The sequence below is a fragment of the Mycteria americana genome, chromosome 6 (genome assembly GCF_035582795.1).
Source record: "Mycteria americana isolate JAX WOST 10 ecotype Jacksonville Zoo and Gardens chromosome 6, USCA_MyAme_1.0, whole genome shotgun sequence".
Classification (NCBI taxonomy): Eukaryota; Metazoa; Chordata; class Aves; order Ciconiiformes; family Ciconiidae; genus Mycteria; species Mycteria americana.
The window spans coordinates 20590195-20612007 of record NC_134370.1 but is presented as its reverse complement, the minus strand read 5'-3'; the positions used below and the strand labels follow the sequence as shown (position 1 = coordinate 20612007).

General features: G+C 45.6%; 1 protein-coding gene across 2 annotated transcripts; it reads right to left on the bottom strand.

The window, feature by feature from the left end:
* Positions 1 to 678: 678 nt before the first annotated feature.
* ANKRD22 (ankyrin repeat domain 22) lies at positions 679 to 8773 on the bottom strand. Of its 2 annotated transcripts, XM_075504893.1 has the most exons (6): positions 8386 to 8773; positions 5850 to 6041; positions 3950 to 4057; positions 3546 to 3623; positions 2568 to 2666; positions 679 to 1800 (listed from the first exon to the last, which is right to left on the bottom strand). In XM_075504893.1, exons 1-6 carry the CDS (start codon positions 8404 to 8406, stop codon positions 1723 to 1725), a joined length of 576 nt encoding a protein of 191 aa, XP_075361008.1. In that variant the 5' UTR covers positions 8407 to 8773; the 3' UTR covers positions 679 to 1722. The 2 variants fall into 2 exon arrangements, with proteins under 2 accessions (XP_075361008.1, XP_075361007.1); XM_075504892.1 differs by lacking the exon at positions 8386 to 8773 and having other exon boundaries at positions 5850 to 6102.
* Between the last annotated feature and the right edge of the window lie 13040 nt (positions 8774 to 21813).

Genomic DNA, 21813 nt, shown 5'->3' with positions numbered 1-21813 from the left:
ACTTCAAAGACCATAGATGGCAGGTGAGGAATGAGGAGATGTAGACCCATTAGGCAAGCTGCACTCCAAGCAATATAGCTATCACCCCATGAATTATTCTTGACACTGGTAATGAAGTTGTTGCAAGCACTCTGAGGTATCAGCTTTGACTTTTACATGACTCTATCTCTTGACCATTCTTTGTTTAAACAATTTCTGCAGCATGGGAAAGCAGTCAGCTGTTTTCCCTTTCCAGCCATTAGCCCAGAGAGATAGCATCTTCATTATCCATGCAAGTGCCTCACATCTACTCACCTACAAGTTGATCTGGTAGGTAAGAGTGTCTGTCCCCAGCTTACACTCAAAGTGCTTATTATTACAGGCTCAGACAGGGTAGCTTTGTTTTGCGGGGTGTTTCTGGGTGGGCCCTCAAGCTCTTGTTGCCCAAGCAAGACCCTTTGCAGTCAGAGTCAGCAATAGAATAGTTACACTGAAAAATATATCTGTGTTCTGCAAGACAGGAAAAATACACTAACTTGTCCATGCACCCCGTCTAGCAGCCATTAGCAGTGCTGATCATAGAATCTATCTTCTGAACTTATGACAGCTTACAGGAAATGGCCAAAGCTATCAACAAAAATAAAGATCCATTAGACCAAGAAAGCAAGATACAGCAGCGTTTGAAAGGAGATTCCCCTTTATTGCTGCATTATTAAATCACAAAGCGCCAGGCCACATTAATACATTGCTTACCACTGCAGGTTTTCTTCTGCCTTTATCTATGCAAGAGAAGGTTCATTAATTTTTATTTTTATTACTATTATTATTATTATTATTATTATTATTATTATTTTGGTATATGCATCCCCTGCTCCATGTGCCACTCTGAAAAGCATGCTATCCTGTCCAGTCCCCTGGGAATGATACATCTGGTTCCCATCAACCACATCTCATTTATTGATTTTTTTCTTCTGTTAATATTGGAAAGGTAGTCAAGAGACTTGTTTCTCTTCTGCGCCAAAAGTATTTTCATTATTATTTCTTAATGCATTAAAATGACCTGGGAATTGGCTTTCTTTGTGGTCTCCAACAACTCATTGAACCTCTTTTTGCTGTTTCTTATATGAAAAAAAAGAGAAGATAATCCTTCCCTTGTAGCAACATAATGAGAATAAAGGTGTGTGAAACTTGTAGCAGGAATGGAAGGAGGAAGTGCTAAGCTGAGAGATCTATTTTCCCAGTCACTCACATTGCAGGAAGAGGAATATAAAAAGGAACGGTGCCAGACTTTGTATAAGCTGCTGTGGCATATTTTTCAGTTGTCAAGTGTATCCCCTACGGAACACGTAGCACACACTCTAAAGGATATTTTATTTTTGCATTGGTTACCAACCGTCATGTGCAATGTTTAAGCTTCCAGAAATCCTACAGCTAGCTTTCAAAATCCACAGTCTGCCAAGTCATGTAATAGAACTGGGGAAGCAGATGGGAAGGGCAATATTTTGAACACTATTGTAATCATTCACGGCTTAGCAAAATCAAATGAACTCCTTTCAGCCCATGTGGCCTTGGGGGTACTGACAAGTCTCACACAAAATAGTCAAAGTCTGCAGCAAGGAATGCATGGATTTGGACCAAGTCTTTATCAAGTAACAGCCCTCAACCCTCTGCTGGACTCCTGCTGCTATGCAAGATGGATTGCCAGATGAGGTAATTTTCTGCATGTTCAAGAGTCCTCGATGACTAGGAATTTTTTCTTAGCATGCTTTCAATGTTGTGGAACTGCAGTCTTCTTGCTATATCTAAGGGAGTCTCCCCATCCTGAAAGAAACAGATGAAATACATTGCAATATGATAGATATGGGTCAAGTCCAAAGAGCTTTCCCGAATTTGCCACCCAGATGCAGTGCTCTCCTGCATAAGTTTCACTGTCACATCCTTGCTCTAAAACAAAAGTTTCAGAATGTGCTGGGTCTAATACCACTCTCACTGAAGCCTGGGGCAGAGTCCTCCCCTCCCCTCCAGTACTGACAGCCATTCCACTGTTTCCTGGGGCTAATGTCCGAAGTCTGTGCAGAGCTAAGCTAAGAGCTGATTTCAAGAGCAACATGGGCAATACATTGCTCACCTCAACTCAGTAATGCAGATAATCCCAGGTCAATATTTATTTGAGCTTTTCTGATGACAGAAGCAGCTTGACTTAGCCCCTCTCAGAACGGTGTCCAGTGGCACAAAAAACACCTAGGAAGGCTCTTACCACTCCCCTGCAGCCTGCATCTTAGGAACAACTGTAGAGCAGCTCCGAGTTAAGAAGAGGTACTGTAAAGATAGCTAAGAGATCTGCCAATCCAGTGGACATGCACGCAGTGTTTACTGGTAGAAATCCAGCAGTGAAGGATTTGGACTTTAAAGTTGCTCTTGCCAACAAAGGCAATGGAGCAAACACTGCTTTATACCACACAGCAAACAAGTCTGCTGCCAGGAAGCTGTGCACCCTTTTTTTAAACTGCTGCACACCAGCTGAGGCCCACAACATACTGGTTCACCATCATCATAAGGAAATACAGTTATCAACGTCACCTTCTCACCTGATTCTTTACAGAAGTGTCTGCGTGAGCTTCAAGCAGTAGAGGAATGGCTTCCTGGTTTTTCATTTCACAAGCATAGTGAAGGGCTGTGCTACCACACTGGGGGGAAACAGAAGCAGATGACTTTTAGTTCCACTACTTCTTTAGTAGACCTTAGGTCAGTACAACTACTTGTAGCCTTATCAGTTTCCCCCTAACAGCTGGATGCAAAAGACACATATAATTTCCTGTCACAATACACTACACAGTAAAACAAATACGTTTGCATAAGAGCAACAGGAACAAAAAAATCATTCCTCCCCCAGGATGCAGCTGCTGAAACAGGTCTGTTATCTTTATCAGGAAGCCAATAATTCTTTACTAACTTCAGAAGATTCCATGATCTTGATCTCAACAACTATGTCTTAAGCAATACTGTTTGCTCACACTTCACTGTTTTAGAATTTGGTGCTGCTAAATTTGCAGGTTCTCCTTTTCTACCTTAGAGGAGAGGAGCTCTTTACCACACCCAAGTAGGCTAGTGGATACAGAACTCTACACGTGGCAGATCGGCACACTCTGAAGATCAAGAGAAGACGCAGGGTCTAGCACTGTGGCACGACCTTTGCCCACAAATCTGCTCCAGTCCAAGAACTCATAAGTGGTGATAAACTCAGACCCTTATATCACTAGAATCTTTTTAGGATCAGGTATTTAATATGTAAGTATCTCAACCCAGTTTGCCTGGATTCTCTTAAGAGGGCATTGGTCAGAACGGGAGCATTAGTTGACCAGTGGTGAATTATTTCTATGATGTACATTACAAAACTTTTGCCTAAGTGTCAAGGGGAAACACCGAATGACCCTGCTACATCACAGTCAGTTCAGTCCCTGATCCTACTCTGAAAGCAGGACTATATTGCTAGAAGATTCTGAATTCTGTTTTTAGTAAAGTTGCATGCATACAAACCACATTTACATTTGTATAAACCCACTTACAAAGTCTGTAGCATTAACATCCACTCCAGCTCTAAGCAACATCTTGATCAGGTTTTCATTCTGTTTAGTCTTTGAGACCTGTTTGGTGCAAGGGAAAGAGTAACACAGTAAGACAGTTCATCTGCATATAGTACTAAGTAGATTTTGGCTAAATACTGGGGGGTTTTTTTCCAAATAGTGTCTGGCTTCTGCAAATGACAGACTGATGCAGTGATACAATTCTGTTCCTTCACTAGCTATATTCACAGCAAAATCCCTGCTTCTTCTGTTGCTCTCCATCAGTCCTTGCTTTAAAAACAGCAGTCCATATCCTATACAGGTTCCTGGCCTGAAATACTGCCATGAGAAGGTGGTAAGGGGAAAGGTAAAAGTACAGGGGCTTTCCTGCTTTCGTCCAGACTCACCATCAGAAGATATCCAATAAGCATAACTGGCATGAGGATTATGATGAGCACATAGTCAAGGAAGGTAAACCGTTTTCTCACAGCATAATGCAGACACGTGCGGTCTTTCTAAACACAAAATAACTCTGATTAGTACCAGATTCAGTGATCTGATTATATTTGTTTAATATTGACAATAGTAGACCATTTTATATTTCACAAGCTTTCTTTTAGGTCATCTACTAGAAATATTTCTCTGATTTTCAAGCAGAAACAGACACATGCATTTTGCTTCCTTCAAGTAGAAGCACATCTAACACATCCAGGCTCATGGAAATTGGGCTACACGTGCAAGGGTGTGGGAACCAAAGTATTGCATGTGTATGTCTGCAAACTTGGACATGGCTGCAGCGTGAAAGAGGGAAGAGTGGACATCTCATGTGGCTACTACCACTGCCCAGCAAGTCAAATCAGCAGGAAGAATCCCCACAGCTCTTCCTATAGAGGTGCTGGTTACTGAAGCAAAGACATAAGAGAGTTTATGGCATCTCCTTTGGCACTCTTGAGAAACACAGGCAAGTAGCAACACCCCCAGCAGATTCCCAGTGAGAAGAGAGTTTAAAAAAATCTTCGAATACTGAGAGAACCAAAGCAACTAAAGGGTAGAGCTTTTAACTTGTGTGTTAAATCTCCTACAGGTTGTGAAACTGGAGTTTGACAAACTAGGTTACAGTGTTACACTGGGGCCCAAAATAAGCAGAGAAGCCTTTCTGTGTCATCCCCTGCTCCCCATTCTCCATCCTGAGCACCACAGTTAAGCAGTGCACCCAAGGGCCTGATTCCATCTCGGACGGTGAAGCAGAGAAGCATTTAAGAAAGCCAGGCACAGCTAGCAAATGGCTGCCAATGCAATTAGGATGATCTTACTGTAAAATACTGAACCCTTTCAAAGGGACTTTGAGGTAAGATGGAGAGCCTTCTGCATCAAGAATAGATAGGATAGAATATGCCTCTGACCTCATGAACATTTGCTGCCCTCCTAGGAACTAAACAAATGCACTGGAAACCAGAGATATAAGATAGCCCACAAATGTGTAGGAACTTGTTAAACATTGCCTTGGAGTATGAGATGATACAATAGAATTGACAATGTTGTGGGGGTTTTTCACGGCTATTTATCGCCCTTAACATCATAAAAATAAATTAGCAATGAAACCAGAACACGCATCTTTTGGCCACTTTTTGTTTGTAACCTACAAGGAAATCTACCACAAAAACACACTTCTGCATCACCTTAGGGAAAATAGCCAGTCACAGCTATTGTGCAAGGCAGGTAGGTTTTTTAAAATAGGGAACAGGTGAAGAACAGACAAAGGCTTCCCTCCTCACCCCCCAGCATGCTATTATGTGTCAAATAATGTGACAAAAGGAGGTCTGCAGAGGGAATAAAGAAGGTTTTCATAGATTCAGTCTCTCCTCAGGGATACATTTGTGAGAGATGGACAGGCTCTCCTTCAGACCTTCCTCTTAACGAGGGTGAAGAACAAGACAGAGGGAAAAGAAAAGCAAGAAGGGACAGATACAAGCTATAGGGCAAGATGAATGCAGAGTGCTGCATGGGTAAGCAGGCAGAACCCCCTGGGGCCTGGGGGTGGCATGCAGTATTACCTACACTGGGAACATGGACACTGAGACAAATTCAGGTTGGTGATGTTTATTATCTTCTGTGCAATGGCAAGTTAGGAAAATAAATGAGGAGACAAATAGAAACATAAAGGTTTATTAAATTATAATTTGGGGGCTATACTTATGCCTCAGTTGGAAACAAACCTCAGGTTTGGCAGTACTGTCAGTGTTCCCACACACACTCCAAGAATCTGAAAAAACAATCACTGCAAAGGAGGAGTCGGTGTCCACTTACCTTGTTTCTGAGATTGATATCAGCATTTCTTTTTAGAAGATACCTAACTATCCTGTTGTTTCCCTGTTTGCATGCACAAATTAAAGGGGTGTCTCCTCCGAAGCTGTCCTGGATGTTCAGATAGTTGCTGTTGCGCTCCAGAAGAAGCTGAACTTCATTGAAATCGTTATTATAAGCTGCCTGACAAATGGGCTGAAGAGAGAAGATAATATTCATCAGCACACGTTTCACTGAGACATCCATTCTTCCCATTCTGACTTACTACCTGCACATCCTAAGACACTGCCAAGCACTCCTGACAGAGGTTGTAGTTCCAGGTGACTTCCAGAAGATGGTGGTAAAAGGTACTCCTGCAGCTGCCACACAGCCGCTCTCAGCCCTCAGCCTGAGAAGTCACAGCCCTTGCACAGTGGAATGAACTTTCTGTTCCATTTGGACGATGTGTCTACAATCCAAGAAATAAATCCGGTTCATTTGCAGCCATTAAAAAAACGGCTTCCGGTCTCATAGGAGTTGGTCAGCGTATGAAGCAGCAAGCGCTGACAAGCCCACACCTCTCTAAGTTTACAGCAGGCTTTCCCTTTGGATGAGCACTGCTGAATAAGAGGTACCACTTCTGACTCATAAATTCCCAGAACAGAACCACACTTCAGGTGAAAGGTGAGCTAGAAATGTAAAAAAAACAAACAAACAAAAAAAAAACCCCAAAACAAACAAAAAAAACAACCACTAAAACCTAAAACATCCACAATGTTTCTTTTCTAGGGCTTCAAGTTAAACTTCATACCTAAAAAATACATGCATGTATGCCCACAGCTCAAATCCTGCTTGGCTTTTGAGAACTGCTTGCTGTTCAAGTCTTCGCTCAGTATTTCTACACACCCTTGACCTAACCTGCAATTCCTTCCCTCTCCAGCAGCAAGAACTCAGACTAAGAAGCTGAGAATGACAGGAGTACTACGAGTTTCTGATGGCCTAACACAGGCAGAAAATAACAGTGGGAAGTGTGGCAGATTGGTAATATTTGAAGTTATCCAGTCGAAAAGAGAGCAAGTTTCTTTCTTTTCTTCTGTCTTCAATACTGAGGTTTTTATTCACCATTTTCCAAGATAGACATTTTCTTTAAATATTATCTGCAGTTTTTCCTTCTCGTCCTCCTTTTATCACATCCTAAATACACTACATGAACAAGATCTAGCCCTGAACTCTGAGCCCTTTCCTCACCCCCCCTACAGTTAGCTTTTTCTTTTTTTTTTTTTTAACATTAGAAAGATTCATCTTATTTACACTTTCGCTTCAGATGAACTTTGATCTACAACACAAGTTTACCTCCAGCATCATTGCTGCTTAGTCTTCTGGACAGCTGCATAAGAGAAGTGATTTTCCTTTCTAGAGAAAGTATTTACATGCTTACCAGACCTTGCACCACTTCTTGTTTTGTTTTTATTCTATCAGACAAAAATCTACAAAGACTATAGGCAACATTGTAAATTTGCATCAACTGTCTATATTCTTTTAAAAGCCTACATGTGCCATTTGCTATTACACACTCCTCCAGAACCAGAACTGTTTTAATGATTTTGAGGAGAAATCCCTCTTTTAAATCCCTCCTGGTGTAAGTGACCTGCAGACCAGTGCCATCTAAATGATCAGTTTGCTCTAGAATTTTGATCTCTGTCATGCTGGTGTCTAGTACTGTATCTTCATGTCCAGGAAAGAGAAGATCAAGTGGAGTCTGTCTGCACCTCTGATTTCCCTACTATTCTTGCTTTTAAGTATTGCTTTGCTTATTTAAAGATGCAGGAGATTTGCTGTTTTGTTGAACACCTGCTCAAATTCCAGCCATTTACCATGCAACTTTACTCTTTTCTAGTCTGATTCTTGCTAGTTCAGCGGCTCATGTCACCAGATGATATGCTTTTGTGCTCTTCTTTCTGTACTGCCTCAAAGAGTTTTACTTGCCAGGCCATTAAGCCCAAGGCATTTCTGACTGATACTCTCATTGACTTGTGGGATCTTTTTCTAAACCTTACACTACGGTTGAACCCAGTTCTAGAGCCATGAATAAAGATGGATCATTTAACATGTCTGGGGACAAACCCATAAAGAGCTAAAAAAAATCACACTCCTAAAAACATCGGGGGGGGGGGGGAGGCAGGGAGGTAAGGATGTTTCCTTAGGCGTTAGCTTTATTATCTATATTCAACATAAGCCAAGGAGTTGTTTGCAGTTTGCAAAATTGTTTGTTGTCTGCACCGTGCTGAGAATCATTCTGATCTGAACACAGAACAACAAAAAATGTTGAACACATATTTTCTCTGTGAAGTCACAATAATTGCACTGGTTATTGCATTTTGTTTACTGGTACAAACAGTACTTCCGTCCATTTGTAATAGCCGAAGTACAGCATTCCCAAAGAAGAACTTCCAGATCTGAGTAAGCCTGTGTATGGGAGGCTGCGAAAGGAACAAACCAAACCCAGTGAATATCCCTGTCTTCGATAGCTTCAGTTACTGTGCAGAAAATGGTCACGTACCTCTGAATAGAGTATCCCCATGCCTATTCTTCACTGCTTGAGTTCGTTCTTGTTCACCAGCCCAACAAGTTAACCTCACTTGAAATGCTCTTGAGCTTCTCTGAATCTGGTTAATATTTAACTTAAAAGTATCACACCTTCTTAAGCTACATTTCCTTTAAGTGATTTCTACTTGGTAGCATGAAACAATTGTCTTCAGAAACCCAACCCAGGAAGGTAAGCGTGAGAACAGCAGCTTACAGGAGACTGACAGAACAAGTTACAACAGAGAAGCATTTTCCTTTGTCATTTTTGCAATAACAGCTTCCGGTTGCCTAAAAAGGAAAGTAGCAAAACAGGCTGAGGAGGGGAGAAGGGAGAGGGAGAGGAAGAAAATTTCACAAGTGAAGAAAGGGAGGGGGAAAAGGAAAAAAAAGCATGAAACCTAAAACTTAAAACAAGTAACTATGAATGGTAGCTAGTTTGCCACCTGTGACAGGTACGCTCCGCACCCTCCCCCCCCCCCAAAGATCGGGGCTTTCAACATGGCCATCACCGGCTTTTTGCACCTCATTTTCGCGCCTTCTGTGCTCTGCCGTGCCCCCAGGCATGTACCCACCTCGGCAGGGGGAGCAGCAGAAGCAGGACCCCTTGGTCACCAGACGGGGTCCACAGCCAATGAGGCCCCTTGGCTCGGAGAAGCTTCTAGATCATGACCAACTATGACCACAGCTCAGATCTGACCCAGGGTATAAATGGGGCATAGCTGGAGTCCCCCTTGGAGTGGTCTTCTCGGAGCAGTGGGCCTGCGTTTGGGACCTCTCCCCTCGGGTTGGGACACCGCCTGAGGAAACTTGCCGGGATTGAGTGCCCTCACCTCCTCTGGTGAGCGATTTCTTCTGGATATATCCTTGAGTGAGCCCTCGCCCCCGCCCCGGGTGAGCGATTGTATCTTCTGGGTACCCACGAGGGAGAGAGAGTTTCCCCCTTTGGGAGCGAGTGTGTGTGCGCACTTTGGGTCATCGTTCTTGTGTGTGTTGCCGTGTAGCAACAATCCCCCGACTGACGCCTCGAGCCTGTTATATGTTAACTTGTTACTGCAGTGTTGATTGATTTTGGTTTACCCCAGTTTCTCATTGGTTTCTGTGGTGTGGTTTTGGCTGTTTTGTGAAATAAAGTTGTTTGAGCTTGTCCCTTCTTTGAGTTAGTTTTAGTGTACCTGTGTGACATCTATAATTGGCACAGCAAGCAGGGTGTCGATGGAGGGGTTGTTATGGCGGCACGGCTGTGACCCTTCTCCCTTAGGAGTGGAATGGATGAAGAAGTGGTGTGAACCCGAGTCTGCTGTAGAAAGGACAGAGAAATGCCGTGGAAGCAAGCGAGAAGGCAGAGGCAAAGGGTGCCATACTCGGTGCCTGCTTCATGCAAGCACGGGACGAGTACAAGTATTTTAGGCAGGTGGAAAAGGATAATTCTGAGAGTCAACTAGAGATCGAGTGCTTAAAAGCAGAGTTACAATGAGAGAGCGAGCAAACACGTTTACTAGAACGAAAGATCGAGATTATGTTAACCCAGTGTCACATCCCACCGGGGGGGAGGGGGAAGTAAAATCATGATGCTTAATGTCACGTGAAGGGCGTGAGTCTGGCACGTGGCTAAGGGAAAAGAGGTGGCCTTCCCCTTGAGTCATGAGGTTCAGAAAGGACCCCCTTGCTTTCTAAACAACTCCTCAGAGAGGAGTCTAGGTGCAGCTGGATCCAGTCTTAGTCTCAGACTTGGTCAAGGGTTTATGTCTAAGGGTTATGAGGATGATAAGGGTAGCCACACGGCAGAGTCAGCGTTTGCCTGCCAGGTCCCTCTCCACCCCACTTGGGAGTGACTCAGATTTGCAAATTCCCTCGGACTAAATTAAGGTGAAACAACACCAAACGATCAATTAGGCACTTTATTTGTGGTGGAAACAACTTGAACGTGGAACACATCAACTTGAAAATCTTGGAAAGCATAAAGGGGTTGGCAACGGTGGGATCTTATTGGAACATTTATAAGAAGGAAAGGAAAGGGAGGAAAAGGAAAGAGAGAGAGAGATCACCACCCTTAGGTCCCACCATGACAGTGATGGGCATCACAATCCTCCGGTGATGGGTGCACACTTGCTTCCTTGGGGGCATGTCTTTTATACTCTAGTCCCCGCCTCCAGTTATGCCCCTTGAGGACTTATATGGGTTTTATCCTAGAAAGTTCTCAATCTTCTGCGCAAGTGCTGGGGGGGGTGGTGGTAGCGAGGGGTCTCTCAGGCAGCCGTAAGCCCCTTCCTCAGATAAACTCAGTGTGACCTCTGGCAATATATGGTAAGTCGTTATGTAAAGTGCATCAGAACATGGAACTGCAGGTCCTCCAACATGCTGTCCACGTCATGTGCTAGCTGACCCCTGCCGTCACCATGCAAACCATGCCTCGCCTCACCACAGTGTTCGAGACATTAACTCTTTTAGTCTCTCACACCCAAGCAAAAAAGCCCCCCAGTGTTGTCCAAATTTGGAAGCTGATTGCGGGAACAGATCCCGAGGATTGGGATGGAAACATCTGGGGAGATTCTAATGAAGCTAGCATTGATGAAAGGAGGAGGTAGAGGAAAGGGATGTAAGACCTCTTATCAAAACGGAGAGGCATACAAAGTCATGGGATGGGAATCCCCAAACTACTGTCTGTACCACCCCATGGACAGGACCTGAGCTCAGTGACTTGCAAGTTAAATTTTCACGTAAACCGGGAGAGGAAGAGATAGAATATCTGTGGCATATTTTGCTTACTGGAGGTGATCGGATATTATTGAGTGATGATGAGGCTCAAGGGTTTTGGGGACCCAGTGTGTTTCTAAGTGACGGGCCAGCCAGCAACCAGTCTATAACTTCTCAGGTGGCTTACTGTGCTGGCGGTATAGACCCCAAAGAACGAGGGGAGCCTATTACCATTCAGATAAGGGCATTGTCAGAAGTGGCAGAAGGGGTACAAAAGGCTGCTTGTATACAGGTGATGTATGAGAGGGGGCAGCAAGGCATACCAATGGCTGCACCGGTAGATGCTGCCCACCTCAGGCCTCTTATTAGGAGGTTACTGGGTGCTTTAAAATTACACGTCCAGTCCCTTTGAGAGAGAATTCAGATGGCCATGGAATGCAATCGACAGAACCTCCTCAATCTGCCCGCACATGTGCTGATGTGGGCTTAAACACTGCATAGTATAGTCACCCACGGGTGTGAAATGAGGTGGCCAGATCTAGGTGGTGGTGCAGATAGGAGCAGAAGGGTCCAGCAAGCCAGCTGCGAGCCTTGTCCCGGACAGCCCCCCCACCCCACCCCAAGGGAGCCTGAACCTTTCCGAAGCAAGTCGGATCGACCCAGCATACCAGAGCGGAATGACTTGTGGCGGAAGGTGTAGTGTTGGGGTACCTCGAGCGCTGTTATGTGGGCAGACCACCGAGCATATACAGAAGCTAGTGGAATTACTTGGGGGGAAAGACCAGGAACATAAAGGAGATGCCAGTGACCACTCCCCAAGATGGGAAGCGTAACCCTAACCCTTTCACATCTTTGCGAGGGGAATTAAGTGAACTAAAAGTTGCGGTTTGGGGTTCGGGCCACCCAACCTGCTTGGTAAGTTCCTGTCAATGGTCTGCTGCTAAGGAACCCTATGTACATATTCCCATTGGTCCAAAGCAGATCAGTTTAGAGTTTTTGATCGACACAGGAGCCCAAATTAGTGTTCTAAGCAAGCAGCAAGCCAACGAGCTCGGAATCAAACCATCGAGAAAAGCCATCAATATAATAGGGGTAATGGGTGCAGCAGAGAGGTGTCCTTTAGCCCAAGCCCAGTTTTGGCTGCCTGGGGAGAAGCGGATGACGGCTGTGGAGGTTGCTCTGAGCCCTTATAAGGGAAACATATTGGGGTTTGATATTTTAGTGGGTAAGCGGTGACGCCTGCCCAATGGCGGCCTGTGGAGTTTTGGAAGCCGTGGGGTGGAAGCTGCTCACATTAGGATCTTGCAGTCTGCTCCTGCTCTGCCACTATCCAAAGTAACCTGCGTTTCCCAATATCCCTTGCCAAGCGCAGCAAAGCGAGGTATCACAGAAGTCATCAATGATCTTGAAAAAAGGCAAGTAATCAGCCACACCTATTCTCCATACAACTCCCCAATCTGGCCAGTTCGCAAGCCCAATGGGCTGTGGTGACTAACTACTGATTATAGAAAATTAAATAGTAATATCCCACCACTAACGGCTGCTATCCCAAACATAACCTCGGTGGTGTCTGCCATACAAGCAGCAGCCCATCCATGGATGGCTGCCTTAGATGTCAAAGACATGTTCTTCATGATCTCCTTAAGGGAGGACGACAAATCCCAATTTGCCTTTACCTGGGAGGAGAGCCAGTACACCTTCAACCGGCTTCTGCAAGGATACAAACACTCTCCCACTATTGCTCATAACGCCTTGGCTGCACTCCTTGGCACTGTGAAAGTGGCATCAGGCGTTCACATATACCAATACATAGATGACATCCCGGTGGGTGGAGAGAATAAGGGACAGGCTGGACAGGTAGGTGAGACTATGTGGAACTTACTGATGGAAAACAGGTTAGATATTCCACCTTCCAAATGCCAAGGTCCCAGGCAGGAAATCCAATTCTTAGGGGCTTGGTGGATAGCAGGGACTATCACGGTACCCGATGATGTCCTATCAGCCATTGAGGGGGAGCAGACCCCGAATAGCAAAACAGAATTGCAACATCTATTGGGCACATTGGGGTACTGGAGGAATCACATACCAGGATTTTTGGTAATTGCCCGCCCTCTATACGACTTCCTTCGAAAGAACAGGACATGGGATTGGACCCCACGACATACGGAGGCCCTTAACGTCCTAAAGGACGAACTTAAAACCTACCAGAAACTAGGCCCACTACACCCATGAGACCCACTGAGCGTGGAATGGGGGTTTGCGGAGCATGCTTCCTATTATGGCATATTCCAAAAGGGACCGCAAGGGCCGGCCAGACCCCTATTGTTTTCTTCCACCTCATTCAAGGAAACCGAACAGCGATACCTGGCGTGGGAGAAGGGGCTTCTCTCACTCACCAGGGCAGTTAAGGAGGCGGAGAGATTGTGTACATCACAGGACATCATTGTGCAAGGCCCTTTCCCTCTGTTAAATAAATTCAATCTTTAAGGGGTTGCCCCCTCCTGAGGGAGTGGTGCAGAAGGCCACAATACAAAAATGGTATGCCTATTTGGGGGGAGTTAATCAACTGTCACCATTAAAAGAAGGCCCTGCCAAAGCTTCCAAGTTTCAACAACCCGTAAACCCTGACCCAGGCCTGCTGAGCTTCCCTTATAAGCCCTCTCCAATTGAAGAGGCGCCTGAGCTAACCCAAGATTCAGACACACAAGGGTTGTCTGACACATCATCCCATCGAGTGGGGCCAAAGTGGCAGTATAAGGCAGCAGCAGTGGAAATTGCCACCAGAACAGCAATGACAGAGGAGGGATAAGGTAGTGCTGAGGTAGGGGAGTTGCGTGCTCTCTCATTAGCTGCAGAAGGGGGTGCCTCCACAACTTAGACTAGTTCTTTTGCAACTCACAAGGGTGGCACCGAGTGGATATGGCAATGGGAATCCAGCTGGTGGGAAGTGGGTTGCACTAGAGTCTGGAGGGCTGAAGATTGGCAGAGGCTACTGGAAACAGGCAGGTCACGTCCCCTGAGAGTGGGCTGGGTGAAAGGGCATGTGAAAGGTGGAACTCCAGCTGCTAAGTGGAACCAACAGGATTACCAGTTAGCTGAAATCAGAGTGGTTGATGGAATATGGGAAGAGTGGGAACGGCTAGCTGAGGAAGAGTGGGAATGGCTAGCTAATGGATACACATGAAACGAGGCCATTCTGGGAAGGTGGATCTGTATTATGAGTGCCGGTCTTGGGAGTGGCCGGTGTCTATGGCAACATGTGAAGCAGTCCTCACAGCCTGCCCGCAATGCTGAATAAGGCTTAAAGCTGACCACCCACAAGTGGCCCAGCACATCAGACAGGGCAAAGCCCTTTGGAGCACTTGGCAGCTTGACTATGTCGGGCCATTAAAACCATCCTGTGGAAAGAAGTTCATCCTGGTAGGAGTGGAAGTGGTTTCAGGGCTGTCAGTGGCTACAGCTATCGGCACTGCCACCAGGGACCAAACGGTGTGAGAGTTGCATGAATGGTTCGGTGTTTTACCCACCCCCAAGAGCATTCAAAGTGATAATGGATCACACTTTATGGCTTCAGTGGTTTGAGATTACGCTAGAGGGGAAGGTATAAAGAGGGTGTTCCATATGCCATATTATCCCCAGGCCAATGGAATCGTCAAGCAGGCCAATGGTCTGATTAAAAAGCATGCTGATGTCTCGTGACCCAGTTGGGACTCATGGCTAACACAAGCAGTCCTTATCATCAATAACTGTTGGGGCAGTTATGGAAGCCCCAAAATCAGGGAAGGCATTCTGTCCTGAGAAGCCACCAATGGGCAATGACCCTCTACCAGATAATAGAAAGGACCAGTTTCCACTAAGAACACACATAGGCCAGCCTGTCATGGTGAAACTACCTTCCATCTGCATCGTGCCCATGACCCTAGCAGAACCTAGAGGCCTGCATGCTTGGGAGGCCCTTGATGAAAATGGAAAAACCCACCGTATCAGCACCTGGTGGATACTCCTGGACTTCTAACCCGAAAGCCTGGTCCCAGGGGACTGAGGCCCATTATTTTTTGTAGTCTCTTACAGAACACTGGAGGGATGGACCATTCTGTTGCTCCTACTGGTGGCAACAGCAACTATTGCAGATGATTTGGACCTCGATTGGAATGTAGTGGCAAAGATGATAGTGGGATTTGCGCGGATGATGGGTTTACCCACCCCCAGCTCAGCGGAGGACCCGTTACCCATTTCCATACAGGACATCAACATAGAATCATAGGATCATTAAGGTTGGAAAAGACCTCTAAGATCATCTAGTCCAACCGTCAACCCAACACCTCCATGCCTACTAAACCATGTCCCAAAGTGTCACATCTACATGTTTTTTTAACTCCTCCAGGATGGTGATTCCACCACCTCTCTGGGCAGCCTGTTCCACACCTCAGCAGGGGGAGCAGGAGAAGCAGGACCACTTGGTCACCAGATGCGGTCCACAGCCAGTGAGGCACCTGGGCTCGGAGAAGCTTCTAGATCATGACTAACTATGACCACAGCTCAGATCTGACCCAGGGTATAAATGGGGCGCCGTCGGAGACCCCCTTTGAGAGGTCTTCTCAGAGCAGCGGGCCTGCGTTTGGGACCTCTCCCCTCGGGTTGTGTCGTGGTTTAGCCCCAGCCGGCAACTAAGCACCACGCAGCCGCTCGCTCACTCCCCCTCGGTGGGATGGGGGAGAGAATCGGAAGAGCAAAAGTAAGAAAATTTGAGGGTTGAGATAAAAACAGTTTAATAGGTAAAGCAAAAGCCACGCACGCAAGCAAAGCAAAGCAAGGAATTAATTCGCTACTTCCCATGGTCAGGCAGGTGTTCAGCCATCTCCAGGAAAGCAGGGCTCCATCACGCATAACGGTTACTTGGGAAGACAAACGCCATCACTCCAAATGTCCCCCCTTCCTTCTTCTTCCCCAGCTTTATATACTGAGCATGACGTCATATGGTATGGAATAGCCCTTTGGTCAGTTTGGATCAACTATCCTGGCTGTGTCCCCTCCCAGCTTCTTCTGCACCTGGCAGAGCATGGGAAGCTGAAAAGTCCTTGACTAGTACAGCAGCAACTAAAACATCTCTGTATTATCAACACTGTCTTCAGCACAAATCCAAAACATAGCCCCATACCAGCCACTACGAAGAAAATTAACTCTGTCTCAGCTGAAACCAGGACAGTATCCACCCCTTATTCCATACCATTTACGTCATGCTCAGGTCTTACACTATCCAATACATTCTCATTACCCACCATCACCCTTCCCATCCTTTGATATAATACACACATATCATTCCCTTAGTCTACAGACCACCCCTACAAAATATTTTGTAAAATGTCCATAAATGTCCACAAAATGTCCACTGAGTTCATTTAGTCCATGACTTTGGGCTCCATCTGTCATAATAGTCCTTCATGGCAGAAGAGATGCTGTGTGATGTTGGGTTGTTGCATGCTGAAGCCAGTTCTGGTTCCATCACCATTGCACGTTGCTTGCTTTCATTGAAGTTCATTCTTCACTAATCTGGGTGATCCTTATTGAAATACCATTGATATGGAGTATAGTAATCATACAAGTGATGATACACAGTATTATATAGCAGTTAACATCATACCATTTAGTTCATTGGCTATTCTCACCCAAAATCAAATCCCCTTGAGGTACATGACTTCCCCATCCTTTCGCATTACCCACCAAGTGCACCCGGGTCCTTGAGCAAAAGCAATCCCACGAATGGGCTTGCCTTTGCCCGAGGCAGGAGTAACCCAGACTGTCTTCCCCAGCATGTTTTTTATGTGCACTACAGGGACCTTATCCCCTTCTACAGTGCGTAAAAGTTTTGATTGGGCAGGGCCAGCTCGATTGACAGATCCTCTAGTGTTAACTAACCAGGTGGCCTTTGCTAAATGTGTATCCCAATGTTTGAACGTCCCACCACCCATTGCTCTCAGTGTAGTTTTTAACAGTCCATTGTATCGTTCAATTTTCCCAGAGGCTGGTGCATGATAGGGAATGTGATATACCCACTCAATGCCATGCTCTTTGGCCCAGGTGTCTATGAGGTTGTTTCGGAAATGAGTCCCGTTGTCTGACTCAGTTCTCTCTGGGGTGCCACGTCGCCATAGGACTTGTTTTTCAAGGCCCAAGATAGCGTTCCGGGCAGTGGCATGGGGCACAGGATACGTTTCCAGCCATCCGGTGGTTGCTTCCACCATGGTGAGCACATAGCGCTTGCCTTGGCGGGTTTGTGGGAGCGTGATATAATCGATCTGCCAGGCCTCCCCATATTTATATTTCAGCCATCGCCCTCCATACCACAGAGGCTTTAACCGCTTGGATTGTTTAATTGCAGCGCATGTTTCACATTCATGGATAACCTGTGCAATAGTGTCCATGGTTAAGTCCACCCCTCGATCACGAGCCCATCTATATGTTGCATCTCTTCCTTGATGGCCTCATGCACAGCCACTGATGCTTCAAGGTGTACCTGCTGCAGCATAGACTTCATCCACAGCCACAGATGCTTCGAGGTATACCTGCTGCAGCATGGACTTTATCCACAGCCACAGATGCTTCGAGGTGCACCTTATCCAGCGTGGACTTATCCTTGGGCCACAATCCCTTCAGAGCTATACCTGCTGTGGCACAGACATAACCATGGCCACAGGCGTTTCAAGATATACCTGCTCTGGCATGGGCTAATCCATGGGCACAGACGCTTCAGGGTGTCCCGCTCCCACGTGGACTCATCCACAGGTCACAGTCCCTTCGACTCGAGTTCACACCAGAGTTCCAGCCTGTCCAGTACAGCAGCACAGAAACAGCAGCGATGCCCTGGCCATCTGCCAGCCCAGGCGCAAGGCCATTGCTGTTATCAAAATGTTCCCAGGCACAGCAGAGTAAGGTGATCAGCAGTACAGCAGCACGGCAAGCAGTGAAAGCAAAAAGCAGCCACTAACGAGCCCTAGACTCTGACATACAGTAAGGCAAGCAAGCCTATGGCAAGCACAGAAGCCTGCTGATTAATAGCTAAACAGCAATAACAGCTATAAATTCTATCTGGCACATTCCAATCAAATCTGTCATTATCTCAAACCCTTCGTGCCCCACGTTGGGCGCCAAAAAGGACTGTCGTGGTTTAGCCCCAGCCGGCAACTCAGCACCACGCAGCCGCTCGCTCACTCCCCCTCGGTGGGATGGGGGAGAGAATCGGAAGAGCAAAAGTAAGAACATTTGAGGGTTGAGATAAAAACAGTTTAATAGGTAAAGCAAAAGCCGCGCACGCAAGCAAAGCAAAGCAAGGAATTAATTCGCTACTTCCCATGGTCAGGCAGGTGTTCAGCCATCTCCAGGAAAGCAGGGCTCCATCACGCATAACGGTTACTTGGGAAGACAAACGCCATCACTCCAATGTCCCCCCTTCCTTCTTCTTCCCCAGCTTTATATACTGAGCATGACGTCATGTGGTATGGAATAGCCCTTTGGTCAGTTTGGATCAACTGTCCTGGCTGTGTCCCCTCCCAGCTTCTTCTGCACCTGGCAGAGCACGGGAAGCTGAAAAGTCCTTGACTAGTACAGCAGCAACTAAAACATCTCTGTATTATCAACACTGTCTTCAGCACAAATCCAAAACATAGCCCCATACCAGCCACTACGAAGAAAATTAACTCTGTCTCAGCTGAAACCAGGACAGGTTGGGACACCGCCTGAGGAAACTTGCCGGGATTGAGTGCCCTCACCTCCCCTGGTGAGCGATTTCTTCTGGAGATATCCTTGAGTGAGCCCTCGCCCCCGCCCCAGGTGAGCGATTGTATCTTCTGGGTACCCACGAGGGAGAGAGAGTTTCCCCCTTTGGGAGCGAGTGTGTGTGCGCACTTTGGGTCATCGTTCTTGTGTGTGTTGCCGTGTAGTAACAATCCCCCGACTGACGCCTCGAGCCTGTTATATGTTAACTTGTTACTGCAGTGTTGATTGATTTTGGTTTACCCCAGTTTCTTATTGGTTTCTGTCGTGTGGTTTTGGCTGTTTTGTGAAATAAAGTTGTTTGAGCTTGTCCCTCATTTGAGTTAGTTTTAGTGTACCTCCGTGACACCACTAGAGCTACTTCTGACTAAAACATAGCCCAAAGCCTCTGCAAGAACACCTCAGACGCCTACCGGGAAAAGGGAAGCAACTAGATCCCACACCTTTAATGAGAGCTGCCGGTATAATTAGCTTCAGTGTCTTATTAAGTAGGCCAGACACTTTCATCACTTTTTGCTCAGTCTTATTGTCCTACCCCAGCCCAAACAATGAATATGGTTGATGTTTAACCTGCTAATTTTATATGTTAATTGCAGTAGAGCTTCCTTGGGAAGAGAATTATTCTTGATGTCACCGTCCCCTTTGAGTGTGCCTGGCTCTGAAGACAAGATGCTGATAGTACTTCTGTACTACGCTCAGAGAGTCTTTCCGAGTAAGGCATGCATATTTCAAGTGTCTGCAAACACCCCAAAATATCTTTTCCCTATATAGTTTAAATCCACATTTGCTATATTTCAAGCATATTTTTAAATAAGTTTTACAACATCTGCATGTAACTGTCCATCTTAAGTCCAAGCCCTCTACCTTACATTTGAGAACTTTTATTTCAATGCAATTTCCATATTTATTTTCTAGTGAGGTGGGAGGCCATATAAAATTACTCATATACTGTCTCTATCCTTCTCTGCCTAAAGTAGTATAGCTCTATTGACTGTAGTGTTAGTTTGTTGGCACCAGTTCTAACCCTTTCAATGGCTGTTTACCAGAAGAAAATTGGGTTGGCTTGTAACAGAAACGTACACTACACCAACCTGTCACAAACCTCACTAGGATCTTCCCAATAGATTGATCTTTCAGCATGCAGTGAATATTCTGCTGATTAAAGACACGGAGGAGTGAGTAACACCTCAAAGGTGAAAAGGTATTCCTTGCCAGTATTCCTTCACATCCAGATCCTGAGGAATAGACATCCTCCTACATCAACTGGCTACGTTGTTAGAACTTATAAACTACAACTCGTTGAAAGAAACCTCAAATCGCTCAGCTGTTTCATATAAAAACTCAGTAGTTTACTTAATCCTCTCCTAACACCAATATACAAGCGCATGGTAACAAGGAAAAGTATTTAAAAAAAAAAAAAAAAACAAACAAACTCCTCCACAAAGCACAGCGATAGCTTCAGACATCACCTTTTCCAAGATAGTGTAAATTACTACTTAAGCCAGCATCACATCTCTGGCCCTCTTGAAAATCACTTAAGTGACTACTGCAGTCAGAGCTTTAGCTGGAGAACAGATAAGCAACCCAACCGTGATGAGGTATGAGACTTACACAAATTAATGTAGTCACAGGTTCACTTCTGCTTCACGTATTGCTTTAGTGTTCTTCACCATGCTTATAAGTGAGAATTTGAATCCAGAAAGTTTTAACCTCGTTTGCTGAATAAGTCTTTCTTCTCCAAAAGGTGCCAAGTCTCAGTGCATGGGCAAACTGTCACTACTCAGCCTGTGTAGGAAACATGATTCTTACTTCCTGAAGGAATTTAACAACACTTAAAAAGTTTCAGGTGAGCGAGAAGTGACCTGAGAGTTCATCAGAAGGGCCTTCACCAGAGAAAGAATAAGGGCAACTCATTTTTTAAATTAAATATCAATTACACTTCAGAACAGCACCATCAAAAAAAGGCATGGAGGATCATTTATCTTTTTAATTTCCAAGCACTATAGATTATATTTGTCCAAATGGTGTGAGTTACACTAGTCTCAGGAAAGAAATCTGTGGCCTGCTGGATTTGTATGTGCAGGACAGTCCTCAGAAACATGCATTCCCAAGAAATGCCATCTTGGAATGGCCAGTGTCTGGACAAGAGAAACCCCTGCCCCTTATACTTCCCCTCAGAAGGCTATTAGCTACCCGGACAACATCCCTGCTCAGTGTGACTCAGCACACTGAAGCATTTGATAAACAGCTAGCACCATCCCCAAGGGTCCCCTTGCACCTCTGCTTCAGGACGGGATTAACTCAGCAGCCCCACTGAGCACAGACAAACCTCTCCATGGCACAGACCAGAGCCTGCATTTTATAACACTTTAAGTCAAACTCAGTGAATCACTGGTGTCTCATGAAAAATGCAGGGCTTCCTAGCCCTCCCCTTGCCTCCCGATGCTCGTATGGTCACTCCTGGGTTACTTCTGTTACAGCCCATCCTGTGGCTAAGCTCCAGCAGCTCAGCTGCTCCTTAACGCACCCAGGGCACTATTGATCTGTTCCATCTCCATTCCAGTTGTCAAGTTGCCATGCCTTGAACCCAAAAGGACTGTCAGAAATTACCACAAGCGAAAAGCCAGAAAGCCAATGGAGAAGGTGAAAAGGAAATTATGTTACTTGGACATACAGTAACCAAAGAGCCTTAGGCTCCATCATAAGCTCTTTCTGCTTAAGCATGTCATAGAATCATGGAATCATAGAATCATTTAGGTTGGAAAAGACCTTTAAGATCATCGAGTCCAACCATAAACCTAACACTGCCAAGTCCACCACTAAACCATGTCCCTAAGTGCCACATCTACTCATCTTTTAAATACCTCCAGGGATGTCCTTCGGGTGCATTGAGCAACATGGCTAATGTCTCTCACGTGCTCGGACACTGTCTTTCTTA

Bases quoted from the DNA above. Each gene is read 5' to 3' on its own strand.
- ANKRD22 (XM_075504892.1), bottom strand. From the start codon at position 6,101: ATGGGAAGAATGGATGTCTCAGTGAAACGTGTGCTGATGAATATTATC. The intron at 4,058-5,849 runs GTAAGTGGACAC...TTTTGTGTTTAG, and splicing joins ATATCAATCTCAGAAACAAG to AAAGACCGCACGTGTCTGCA. The intron at 2,667-3,545 runs GTAAGTGGGTTT...GTTTCCCCCCAG, and splicing joins ATGTTAATGCTACAGACTTT to TGTGGTAGCACAGCCCTTCA.